This window comes from Felis catus, chromosome D2 (assembly GCF_018350175.1).
Source record: "Felis catus isolate Fca126 chromosome D2, F.catus_Fca126_mat1.0, whole genome shotgun sequence".
Lineage (NCBI taxonomy): Eukaryota > Metazoa > Chordata > Mammalia > Carnivora > Felidae > Felis > Felis catus.
The window spans coordinates 20245820-20258772 of record NC_058378.1 but is presented as its reverse complement, the minus strand read 5'-3'; the positions used below and the strand labels follow the sequence as shown (position 1 = coordinate 20258772).

At 43.2% G+C, this 12953-nt stretch overlaps 1 protein-coding gene across 3 annotated transcripts in view; it reads right to left on the bottom strand.

Annotated features, from left to right (window-relative positions):
* The window catches only part of BICC1 (BicC family RNA binding protein 1), a 287579-nt gene extending 285889 nt beyond the window's left edge, over positions 1 to 1690 (bottom strand). For all 3 annotated transcript variants that reach the window (XM_011287385.4, XM_019813130.3, XM_019813131.3), the window contains exon 1: positions 1234 to 1690. In XM_011287385.4, coding sequence (XP_011285687.2) covers positions 1234 to 1423 — 190 coding nt within the window. In that variant the 5' untranslated portion in view covers positions 1424 to 1690. The remainder of the gene's footprint in view (positions 1 to 1233) is intronic.
* Between the last annotated feature and the right edge of the window lie 11263 nt (positions 1691 to 12953).

Genomic DNA, 12953 nt, shown 5'->3' with positions numbered 1-12953 from the left:
TTATTGTCTTGGAAAATATGTTGTTCTCTCTTAAAATAACCTGCTTAATTGTTTTAAAAGCCACTGGGGAGGCTAAAATCTCCAGGGAGGGCTAAAAATCTCCACGTTGTGATGCATTGACTGATAAAGTCAAAGTAGGTTATGCACAAATCCACAAAAGATAGTTGGAAAGCTCCGATCCTCTAATGATATAAGGGTACTAGCCACTGAATGAACCCATCATACATCCTTAATCAAATTAATGCCTGGTCCTCTACAGAATCACAGTCATTCAAACTACTCTATTTTTCTGGAGAAGGGAAATGACCACATTGGTGGCTTTACAGGTAGGCTAGTAATTAACATTTTTAAGGAAGGTCAAAATGACCTTGGACATGTTAGCATTCACTCTGAGAAACCAACCATCCCATTAAAACTCACCATTTGTTTCCAGTCCGATATGGTTAAAGCTATTGTGCCTGGGAAAGTCCCAGAGAAACTAGGTAATTAAACACACACACACACACACACACACACACACACACACACATTGTGTAAGACAGATACTCATAGTACAGGAAGATTTTCATGAACTGAGTGTAACTCAGGATCTGTTTTATAAGCCTGTCAGGAGGTGAACACACGGTGTCCTCCAACCCAGCAGCATTGAGCTGACACAATCCCCACACTCTGGCTGCTTACCCCCATCCAGGCCCCTCTTTACCGCCCCGTGGAGGGTGGAGGGGAGGGAACTCCTATCTTAAATTCTGACACGGGCAGCTTTTCCCAATAGCTAAACAAGGCCCCTCAGCTGGAGGAAGTGGATACTGACAAGAGGAGAAACAGGGGCTCAGAGGTAGAATTCAAAGCTATCAGCGAGTGGGGATAGAGTCACGCATACTCTGTGCGGTCCTAGTGGGTCCTGATGACACAGCCCGGGTGTCTGGACTAAAGTTGGCATCTCCAAAGTATCCAAGAACACAACTCGGGCGCGCCGGTACAAACTCGGCCTTTGGCTTTTCTGAAGCCGGGTCAAGTTAGCACAAGGCTCCCGGTGCCTGAAGACCGGAGAGGTGTGGAAGGGTGGAGAGTCCCGTGAGGTCTTCACTCCTTGGGTGTCCTGCAGTTCCGCGGGGGAGGGGACCGGGGAACTAAGTCGGCTGTCGCTGGAGTAGGGAGCTGGGCGCGGGACAGGGATGTCCGGGAAGGAGTACGGGCTCCGATGGGGAGTCGGAGAAAGCGGGGGATGCCTACCTTGTAACATGGCCTCAAGTTTCTTCCTGTCCACGCGGAAGCGTTCCTCGCTCCACTCAGGACTATGCAAGGGCGCCCCGGCGACCAGGTCGTCCTCGGAACCTGGCATGGGCGAGTCAGTGCTGCGCTCGCTGTTGGAGCCCGGGTCCGACTGAGCCGCCTGATAGCCGGGCTCTCCCTGGGCGGCCATGGTGGGCGCGCGGCGCTCGGGCTCCGGCCGCCGCTCTGCCTGCGCCGCCGCCTCCGCTCGCCGGCCCGGCTCGACTGGCTCCCCGCGCCGCGGCGCTAGCTCGTCCCCCGGCCGCCGCCGACGCCTCCGCCAACGCTGCCGCCACGGAGCCCCCGGCGCATCCCAGCCCCGGGAGCCGCCCGCCACCCCGAGTCCCGGCCCCAATCCCAGGCCAGTGACTGCGCCTCCCCCAGCCAGCAACGCCCGCGCGGAATGAACGCGCCTCGCCGCCCGCGCCTCCATCCGCAGGGCTCCGGCGCCCCCTCCCCGCCCGCCGCCCCTGCCGCCGCGCGCTCATTGGCCCCGCCGGCCCACGGGAAGCCGAAGCGGGCGGGCGCGCGGGCGGGCCGCCCCTGGCGCTCGGACACACTCGCGCGCGCACACTCACCACGTACACACTACCGCTTTTCTGCACTTACTTGCACAAGTCTTGTCCCGCACGCATACTTTAATAGTTCTTCACGCACAGACATTCGCCAGGTTTAAGCACAACACCTTCTGAACGCACACCAAGCGCCCTCACGATTCCCTTTTACTTACACTACACCCTGAAACTCAGCCCCGGTTGGTTCCACGAGTTTGAAACAGGAGGAGGGAGAAAAGAGAAGACTAGCGGAAGAAACAATATCCATGGCTTGCAGACATCACTGTAGTCATTGCTTACACGCAGTTCATTCCTTCACTGAAGTTCAAAACCAGATTACTCCTCTCATCACAGCAAAGTGGCCAGCTGCAAGAGAAGCGGACTAGGGGCTTAGTCTTTATTGTGAGGAAAGGGTTTTTGTTTTGTTTTGTTTTGTTTTTCCTGAATGAGATGAGTAAGGAGTCATTTTCTATGTGATTCTCAAGAAATGGATTCAGCTGATTTAAAAGGGGCAGTGGGTGGGGGCGGATAAAAGAACCTCAGAGATCGAAATGGTGGTTAGCTGGATCCAATTGGCATCTGGGCAGCCTCAGGGACGGAGGGCTTTTCTCTGTTCTCAGGGTCAGTCTCATAGATGAGAACCAGCAAATGACCCTATAATCCTAACTGCCCAGGCCGCCCCACCCACTGTCACCTTCAAACTTGAGACTTGAAGCACCAGAGAAGAAACTTCCTTGCATGACGGATGCCTTTGGGACTCTATTTTGCATTCGCACTGATTTATCCCTCTTTGTTTTCTGACCAAAAGCATGGAATTTTTGTTTAACTCTTTTAGGGGGTGGGGGTTGGATGGGAAGGCAGTTTCTTACTGCGCCACAGAGGGAGAATTACTGGATTACACAAGGGGCAAGGTATACTTCAGGTCAACCGAAACTCATTAGGCTCAGTTGCCTAGGTAACAACAATTGACTGTGCTGTGTACTGTGGTGTACTGACAGATGAGGTAACTAAGACTGTGGGAAGTCAAGTGACATGACCAAGGTCACACAGCATCAAATAATGAAGCCAAGAATCAAACCCAGGTCCATGTACCTGACATATAATTTCCACAAAATCCCTACTTTATTAAGCAGAAAACCCTCCTGCTCAGAGTCCCTTGCTGAAGAACTGGCAGCAGATATACAGCTTAACTGCTTGATTGACTACCATGCTTTCCTTCTCTGAACTTACTAATTACTATGCAAAGCACTGACTTAAACACGGAAAGAGGTTATCAAGGAGCCTTCAATCAGGGATGTTTAGCATCTTTTTCTGTCAAGAACTATTTGGGGGGAAACTGGAATGTGCTGGATTTTGTGTTAGGAGGAAAGAAGAGTTAACAAAAACAAACACCATCCCCAGGCTCCTGGAGTTGACATTCCAGGGAGAAAGACTGTTGACCAAAATAAATCATTCAGAAAAATATAAAATTGTACCTATATGAAGCATTACAAATAAGACATTCAAGATATGGGCAAAGGTGTAAAGGAATAATTGGATTCAATCAGAGAGGTCAGTGGAGGCTTCTCAGAGAAAGTGACCCTGGGACTAAACAGAAGTTTGAGAAGAAATTAACTGGGCAAGAAAGAGGAGAGTGGGGCCTTCCCTGCAAATGATTATTTGATCATCCTAACATCCCTGACTGTAGATATTGCAATTATCCTTGTTTTCCAGTTGAGAAAACTGAGGCACGGGAGGTAAAATAATTTACCCAAGTTTACCCTACTAAGTAAGTTGTAAAATCAGGATTTGAACCCAGGAAGTCTCCCTCAAATATTAGACTTCAGGTGCTGTATGTTTAGCCACTAAACTATATTGGTTCTCAAAAGGATCAGCATAAGCAAAGGTCCTGTGGTTGGAGGAGACAGTGTACATTCCTCCATTGGACGACCTAAAAGAAAATCAGCAAAGCTGGCACAAGAACACGAGGAATTAGATGGTGCTAGCTGAGGGACAAGAAGAGTAGAGTATGTAAGCCCTGTAGTTAAGTTTTGTCTTTATCCTTAGAACAGAAAGAAGCCATGTAGAGGCTTTAAGTAAAGCCTCTTAGATAGCATTTTAAAAAGAAAACATGGCTGGGGCACCTGGGTGGCTCAGTCAGTTGAGCAACTGACTTCGGATCAGGTCATGATCTCACAGTTCATGAGTTTGAGCCCCGCATAGGGCTCTGTGCTGACAGTTCAGAGCCTGGAGCCTGCTTCAGATTCTGTGTCTCCCTCTCTCTCTGCCCCTCCCCTGCTCATGCTCTGTCTCTCTCTGTCAAAAAATAAATAAACATTGGAATCCCGGCAAGATGGCGGCTTAGGAGGACGCTGGGCTCACCGCACGTCCTGCTGATCACTTAGATTCCACCTACACCTGCCTAAATAACCCAGAAAACCGCCAGAGGATTAGCAGAACAGAGTCGCCAGAGCCAAACGCAGACGAGAGGCCCACGGAAGAGGGTAGGAAGGGCGGCGGGGCGGTGCGCGCTCCACGGACTGGCGGGAGGGAGCCGGGGCGGAGGGGCGGCTCCCCGGCCAAGCAGCGCCCCCGAGTCTGGCTTGCAAAAGCGGAGGGGCCTGACATACTGTGTTCCGACAACAAGCACGACTTAGCGTTTGGGAGGTCATAAGTTAACAGCTCTGCTCGGAAAGCGGGAAGGCTGGAGGACAAAGGGAGGGAGAGCTGCTGAGCCCCCGGACGACAGAGCTCAGTTTGGTGGGGAACAAAGGCGCTCGCCAGCGCCATCTCCCCCGCCCATCCCCCAGCCAAAATGCCAAAGAGAACCAGTTCCTGCCAGGGAACTTGCTCCCTCCGCGCAAACACCCAACTCTGCGCTTCTGCGGAGACAAACCTCCGGCAGCGGATCTGACTCCCTCCCGCTGCCACAGGGCCCCTCCTGAAGAGGATCACCTAAGGAGAAGCGATCTAAGCCTGCCCCTCCTGCCCCCGTGCACCTTGCCTACCCACCCCAGCTAATACGCCAGATCCCCAGCATCACAAGCCTGGCAGTGTGCAAGTAGCCCAGACGGGCCACACCACCCCACAGTGAATCCTGCCCCTAGGAGAGGGGAAGAGAAGGCACACACCAGTCTGACTGTGGCCCCAGCGGTGGGCTGAGGGCACACATCAGGTCGACTGCAGCCCCGCCCACCAACTCCAGTTATACACCACAGCACAGGGGAAGTGCCCTGCAGGTCCTCACCACGCCAGGGACTATCCAAAATGACCAAGCGGAAGAATTCCCCTCAGAAGAATCTCCAGGAAATAACAACAGCTAACGAGCTGATCAAAAAGGATTTAAATAATATAACAGAAAGTGAATTTAGAATAATAGTCATAAAATTAATCGCTGGGCTTGAAAACAGTATACAGGACAGCAGAGAATCTCTTGCTACAGAGATCAAGGGACTAAGGAACAGTCACGAGGAGCTGAAAAACGCTTTAAACGAAATGCATAACAAAATGGAAACCACCACAGCTCGGCTTGAAGAGGCAGAGGAGAGAATAGGTGAACTAAAAGATAAAGTTATGGAAAAAGAGGAAGCTGAGAAAAAGAGAGATAAAAAAAATCCAGGAGTATGAGGGGAAAATTAGAGAACTAAGTGATACACTAAAAAGAAATAATATACGCATAATTGGTATCCCAGAGGAGGAAGAGAGAGGGAAAGGTGCTGAAGGGGTACTTGAAGAAATCATAGCTGAGAACTTCCCTGAACTGGGGAAGGAAAAAGGCATTGAAATCCAAGAGGCACAGAGAACTCCCTTCAGACGTAACTTGAATCGATCTTCTGCACGACATATCATAGTGAAACTGGCAAAATACAAGGATAAAGAGAAAATTCTGAAAGCAGCAAGGGGTAAACGTGCCCTCACATATAAAGGGAGACCTATAAGACTCGTGACTGATCTCTCTTTTGAAACTTGACAGACCAGAAAGAATTGGCACGAGATTTTCAGGGTGCTAGACAGAAAAAATATGCAGCCAAGAATCCTTTATCCAGCAAGTCTGTCATTTAGAATAGAAGGAGAGATAAAGGTCTTCCCAAACAAACAAAAACTGAAGGAATTTGTCACCACTAAACCAGCCCTACAAGAGATCCTAAGGGGGACCCTGTGAGACAAAGTCCCAGAGACATCACTACAAGCATAAAACATACAGACATCACAATGACTCTCAACCCGTATCTTTCTATAATAACACTGAATGTAAATGGATTAAATGCGCCAACCAAAAGACATAGGGTATCAGAATGGATACAAAAACAAGACCCATCTATTTGCTGTCTACAAGAGACTCATTTTAGACCTGAGGACACCTTTAGATTGAGAGTGAGGGGATGGAGAACTATTTATCATGCGACTGGAAGCCAAAAGAAAGCTGGAGTAGCCATACTTATATCAGACAAACTAGACTTTAAATTAAAGGCTGTAACAAGAGATGAAGAAGGACATTATATAATAGTTACAGGGTCTATCCATCAGGAAGAGCTAACAATTATAAATATCTATGCGCCGAATACCGGAGCCCCCAAATATATAAAACAATTACTCATAAACATAAGCAACCTTATTGATAAGAATGTGGTAATTGCAGGGGACTTTAACACCCCACATACAGAAATGGATAGATCATCTAGACACACGGTCAATAAAGAAACAAGGGCGCTGAATGAGACATTGGATCAGATGGACTTGACAGATATATTTAGAACTCTACATCCCAAAGCAACAGAATATACTTTCTTCTCGAGTGCACATGGAACATTCTCCAAGATAGATCATATGCTGGGTCACAAAACAGCCCTTCATAAGTTTACAAGAATTGAAATTATACCATGCATACTTTCAGACCACAATGCTATGAAGCTTGAAATCAACCACAGAAAAAAGTCTGGAAAACCTCCAAAAGCATGGAGGTTAAAGAACACCCTACTAACGAATAAGTGGGTCAACCAGGCAATTAGAGAAGAAATTAAAAAATATATGGAAACAAACGAAAATGAAAATACAACAACCCAAACGCTTTGGGACGCAGCGAAGGCAGTCCTGAGAGGAAAATACATTGCAATCCAGGCCTATCTCAAGAAACAAGAAAAATCCCAAATACAAAATCTAACAGCACACCTAAAGGAACTAGAAGCAGAACAGCAAAGGCAGCCTAAACCCAGCAGAAGAAGAGAAATAATAACGATCAGAGCAGAAATAAACAATATAGAATCTAAAAAAACTGTAGAGCAGATCAACGAAACCAAGAGTTGGTTTTTTGAAAAAATAAACAAAATTGACAAACCTCTAGCCAGGCTTCTCAAAAAGAAAAGGGAGATGACCCAAATAGATAAAATCATGAATGAAAATGGAAGTATTACAACCAATCCCTCAGAGATACAAACAATTATCAGGGAATACTATGAAAAATTATATGCCAACAAATTGGACAACCTGGAAGAAATGGACCAATTCCTGAACACCCACACTCTTCCAAAACTCAATCAGGAGGAAATAGAAAGCTTGAACAGACCCATAACCAGCAAAGAAATTGAATCGGTTATCCAAAATCTCCCAACAAATAAGAGTCCAGGACCAGATGGCTTCCCAGGGGAGTTCTACCAGACGTTTAAAGCAGAGATAATACCTATCCTTCTCAAGCTATTCCAAGAAATAGAAAGGGAAGGAAAACTTCCCGACTCATTCTATGAAGCCAGTATTACTTTGATTCCTAAACCAGACAGAGACCCAGTAAAAAAAAAACTACAGGCCAATATCCCTGATGAATATGGATGCAAAAATTCTCAATAAGATACTAGCAAATCGAATTCAACGGCATATAAAAAGAATTATTTACCATGATCAAGTGGGATTCATTCCTGGGATGCAGGGCTGGTTCAACATTCGCAAATCAATCAACGTGATACATCACATTAACAAAAAAAAAGAGAAGAACCATATGATCCTGTCAATCGATGCAGAAAAGGCCTTTGACAAAATCCAGCACCCTTTCTTAATAAAAACCCTTGAGAAAGTCGGGATAGAAGGAACATACTTAAAGATCATAAAAGCCATTTATGAAAAGCCCACAGCTAACATCATCCTCAACGGGGAAAAACTGAGAGCTTTTTCCCTGAGATCAGGAACACGACAGGGATGACCACTCTCACCGCTGCTGTTTAACATAGTGCTGGAAGTTCTAGCATCAGCAATCAGACAACAAAAGGAAATCAAAGGCATCCAAATTGGCAAAGATGAAGTCAAGCTTTCGCTTTTTGCAGATGACATGATATTATACATGGAAAACCCAATAGACTCCCCCAAAAGTCTGCTAGAACTGATACAGGAATTCAGCAAAGTTGCAGGATACAAAATCAATGTACAGAAATCAGTTGCATTCTTATACACTAACAATGAAGCAACAGAAAGACAAATAAAGAAACTGATCCCATTCACAATTGCACCAAGAAGCATAAAATACCTAGGAATAAATCTAACCAAAGATGTAAAGGATCTGTATGCTGAAAACTATAGAAAGCTTATGAAGGAAATTGAAGAAGATTTAAAGAAATGGAAAGACGTTCCCTGCTCATGGATTGGAAAAATAAATATTGTCAAAATGTCAATACTACCCAAAGCTATCTACACATTCAATGCAATCCCAATCAAAATTGCACCAGCATTCTTCTCGAAACTAGAACAAGCAATCCTAAAATTCATATGGAACCACAAAAGGCCCCGAATAGCCAAAGGAATTTTGAAGAAGAAGACCAAAGCAGGAGGCATCACAATCCCAGACTTTAGCCTCTACTACAAAGCTGTCATCATCAAGACAGCATGGTATTGGCACAAAAACAGACACATAGACCAATGGAATAGAATAGAAACCCCAGAACTAGACCCACAAACGTATGGCCAACTCATCTTTGACAAAGCAGGGAAGAACATCCAATGGAAAAAAGACAGCCTCTTTGACAAATTGTGCTGGGAGAACTGGACAGCAACATGCAGAAGGTTGAAACTAGACCACTTTATCACACCATTCACAAAAATAAACTCAAAATGGATAAAGGACCTGAATGTGAGACAGGAAACCATCAAAACCTTAGAGGAGAAAGCAGGAAAAGACCTCTCTGACCTCAGCCGTAGCAATGTCTTACTCGACACATCCCCAAAGGCAAGGGAATTAAAAGCAAAAGTGAATTACTGGGACCTTATGAAGATAAAAAGCTTCTGCACAGCAAAGGAAACAACCAACAAAACTAAAAGGCAACCAACGGAATGGGAAAAGATATTCGCAAAGGACATATCGGACAAAGGGCTAGTATCCAAAATCTATAAAGAGCTCACCAAACTCCACACCCGAAAAACAAATAACCCAGTGAAGAAATGGGCAGAAAACATGAATAGACACTTCTCTAAAGAAGACATCCGGATGGCCAACAGGCACATGAAAAGATGTTCAGCGTCGCTCCTTATCAGGGAAATACAAATCAAAACCACACTCAGGTATCACCTCACGCCAGTCAGAGTGGCCAAAATGAACAAATCAGGAGACTATAGATGCTGGAGAGGATGTGGAGAAACGGGAACCCTCTTGCACTGTTGGTGGGAATGCAAATTGGTGCAGCCGCTCTGGAAAGCAGTGTGGAGGTTCCTCAGAAAATTAAAAATAGACCTACCCTATGACCCAGCAACAGCACTGCTAGGAATTTATCCAAGGGATACAGGAGTACTGATGCATAGGGCCACTTGTACCCCAATGTTCATAGCAGCACTCTCAATAATAGCCAAATGATGGAAAAAGCCTAAATGTCCATCAACTGATGAATGGATAAACAAATTGTGGTTTATATACACAATGGAATATTACGTGGCAATGAGAAAAAATGAAATATGGCCTTTTGTAGCAACGTGGATGGAACTGGAGAGTGTGATGCTAAGTGAAATAAGCCATACAGAGAAAGACAGATACCATATGGTTTCACTCTTATGTGGATCCTGAGAAACTTAACAGGAACCCATGGGGGAGGGGAAGGAAAAAAAAAAAAACAGGTTAGAGTGGGAGAGAGCCAAAGCATAAGAGACTGTTAAAAACTGAGAACAAACTGAGGGTTGATGGGGGGTGGGAGGGAGGAGAGGGTGGGTGATGGGTATTGAGGAGGGCACCTTTTGGGATGAGCACTGGGTGTTGTATGGAAACCAATTTGTCAATAAATTTCATATATAAAAAAAATAAATAAAAACAAATAAAGCTATAAAAAATAATAAACACTAAATAAATAAATAAATAAATGAGACCATCAAAAAAAAATAAATAAAAATAAATTAATAAACATTAAAAAACAAAAATAATAAAAAATAAAAATAAAAAGATGACATGGCTACAATATGCAGAGTAGATTGAGGGTCAAGGACAGAAGTAGACCAATTAAGAGACTATCTAGGAAGTTTAGATAATAGATATTGGTAGCTTACCTAGTGTGGTGAAGGTGAGAAATCTGAGAGGATTTGAGAAATATTGTGATTGTAAATGTCACCAACTGATTGGTGATTGATTGGGCAAGTGGTGATGGAGAGAGAAATGTCAAGAATGACTGTCAAGTTTTGGCTAACATATTTGGAGAAAGATAGGTACCATTAGCTAAAATAGAAACACTGGAAAGGGATTGACTTCTCTGGAAGAAAGATGAAGTTGAATTGGGCATATTGAATTTGAGGTGCCACTGAGACCCCCAAGAAAATATATCAAGTAAGCAACTGGATATATGGTCCAGAGTTCAGAAAAGAGATCTCGACTGGAGATAAAAACGTTTTATTTGTTTATAGGTTAGTAATTAACCATACGCATGGGTAAAACCGTCTAGGGAAAGAAAAGAATTAGAAAAAGGGAGAACCAAGGAAAGAGCCTTTCACAAATTCTAACATTTGTGATCAAGGATATGACAATGTAATAGAAAAGGAGCTAGAAGGAGTAGTAGTAAGAGGGGAAGGGAAAATAAAAAATAAAGTTTTATCATGTAAGCCCATGTAAGCCATTATCATCATCATCACATCATCATCATAGGTCTGATGTCTGAGTTCCTTATAGAGAAAATGTGTCCTTCCATCATTTTGTCCTGGTGGGCACCCAGATTTTTCTGATACAGGTTAATAAGCTTTTAACTATGCACCTAGAAATTTAAACAAAAATTATTTTGTGATACACTTCAGATGATTATGTATCTAAAGAGTTACTGAGGACCATCATAAAAAGTCAAAATTCTAATGCTGGAATTAAAGGTAGCTGAAAGCTAAAAACATTCTTTTCTCAACTTACAGCTGAGGAGACAGATGCCTGGAGAAATGAGACAAATTGATTGGAATGCCATATTCCATGACAATAATCTGAAAACCTAGAAAATCATAAATATTGAACCTGAAAAATTACTAGGTCCAGTCCCTTTACCTTGCAGATCAAGAAATTGAGACCCAAAGAAAGAAAAATAAAGTTCTGCAAATATATGCTTAAATTTTATGAAAAACTGATTTTCAGCAAAGCATCATCCATAGAAACCATTCATTTCATCTTAAATTTTTTTCATTCTAACTTCTCACTCAAAACTTTTGGCTGAAAACCTACATAGCCATGTTATGGTGAATTATATTTTACAGATTAGTTTGCACTTAAGTGAACATTCTAAAATTATATAAATGTACTTTTGATGTCAAGATAAACGAGTAGCAGAGTATTAGATATTCTATTTTAATGCTTTGAGAATTGGTTCTAGGAGAAGCTTATTTGGAATAAACATAAATGATGTAATAAAGGAAGATTTGTATACAATGGATAAAGCCAATGTTTCTTCAGATTAATAATAATGCCTATCACATATTGCATATTTATGATTTGCTGAACACTGTTAACTATCTAATTTGGTTCTCACCACAATCCTATGAGACTGACACAACTATTATCTCCATTATAAATAAGATAATGACTAGGTCCTTGAGAGGATAACATTACTGAAGACCCTCTGTAGGGTATGGTTATGATTCAAAGACAAGGACATCTGACAGAGATGGTGTTCTTAATCACACAGTGCTTTCTCACCAATCTGGGACTATCTGATTACATGTAGGTAACATAAAATATTAGAAGTGGAAGGAATCTAAGACTCATTGATGCTGGTAGTTTTCACATTTAAAACAATAGAAACCATCTTTCAAATAAACTCGAACACAGAAAGGCCTTACAGAAAACTAATAACAACAGAGTTGTTCGAGCTGAAAAAGGACAGAGGATTCTCACTAGCTCAAACTTTTTCTCCCATAATCTTAGGGTTTTAAAGGCTCAGAAAACTACTGATCTCATTTGCTCTCTGTTAATCTTTTTCCCCCAACACACACACATTTATACCTACGGACAAATGAAGCACATAGATCCAAAGTGACTTGCCCAAGTTCCATGACACAAAGCACAAGTCATGTTCAGGCTTTTATTGCTTTCTCATCAAAAGAGGAGCAGTTTTGTGTTTTCCAGAAGTCAAGAGCAGAGAATATCTAGTTGCCAGAAGGCATCCGCGTGTTCTTTTACTATTTCAATAATATAGACTTCTGATAAAAAAAAAAATTTGGAAAAGTAAAAATTTTCATGGAGGTTTCAATACCCCAATGCTGAAAAGTAATAGAGAAAACGTGAGTCATTGAAAAGAAAATAGAATGATTTGAATTGGAAGAAAGTTAAGCAGTAGGCAGAAGAATAGAAGGAAATTAATTTCCCCAGGCATTTACCTGAATTCTAACATTGCCCAACACTTCAACACTTAGCTTTGCCTAAGTGGAAAAAAAAAAAAAAGAAAAAGAAAAAGTTGATAGTACTATGTTGAAACTGCCACCCATGGAGATATTTCAGCCCCCACCTCACAACTCCTGCAGTTGTCCAAGTTCCAAGGCACATGTTAATTGTGCTTTTGATCTACAGGATCAATATTTTACCCTGTCATCCAGGATACCTGGACTAACACTCACCTGTAAATTTATTCTCATGACTCCCTGGGATTGAGGAAGATGGAGTGTTTTGCAAAAAAACAACAATATAAGCATGTGCATAATTGTATCTTCCTGCATTTTTTTTTT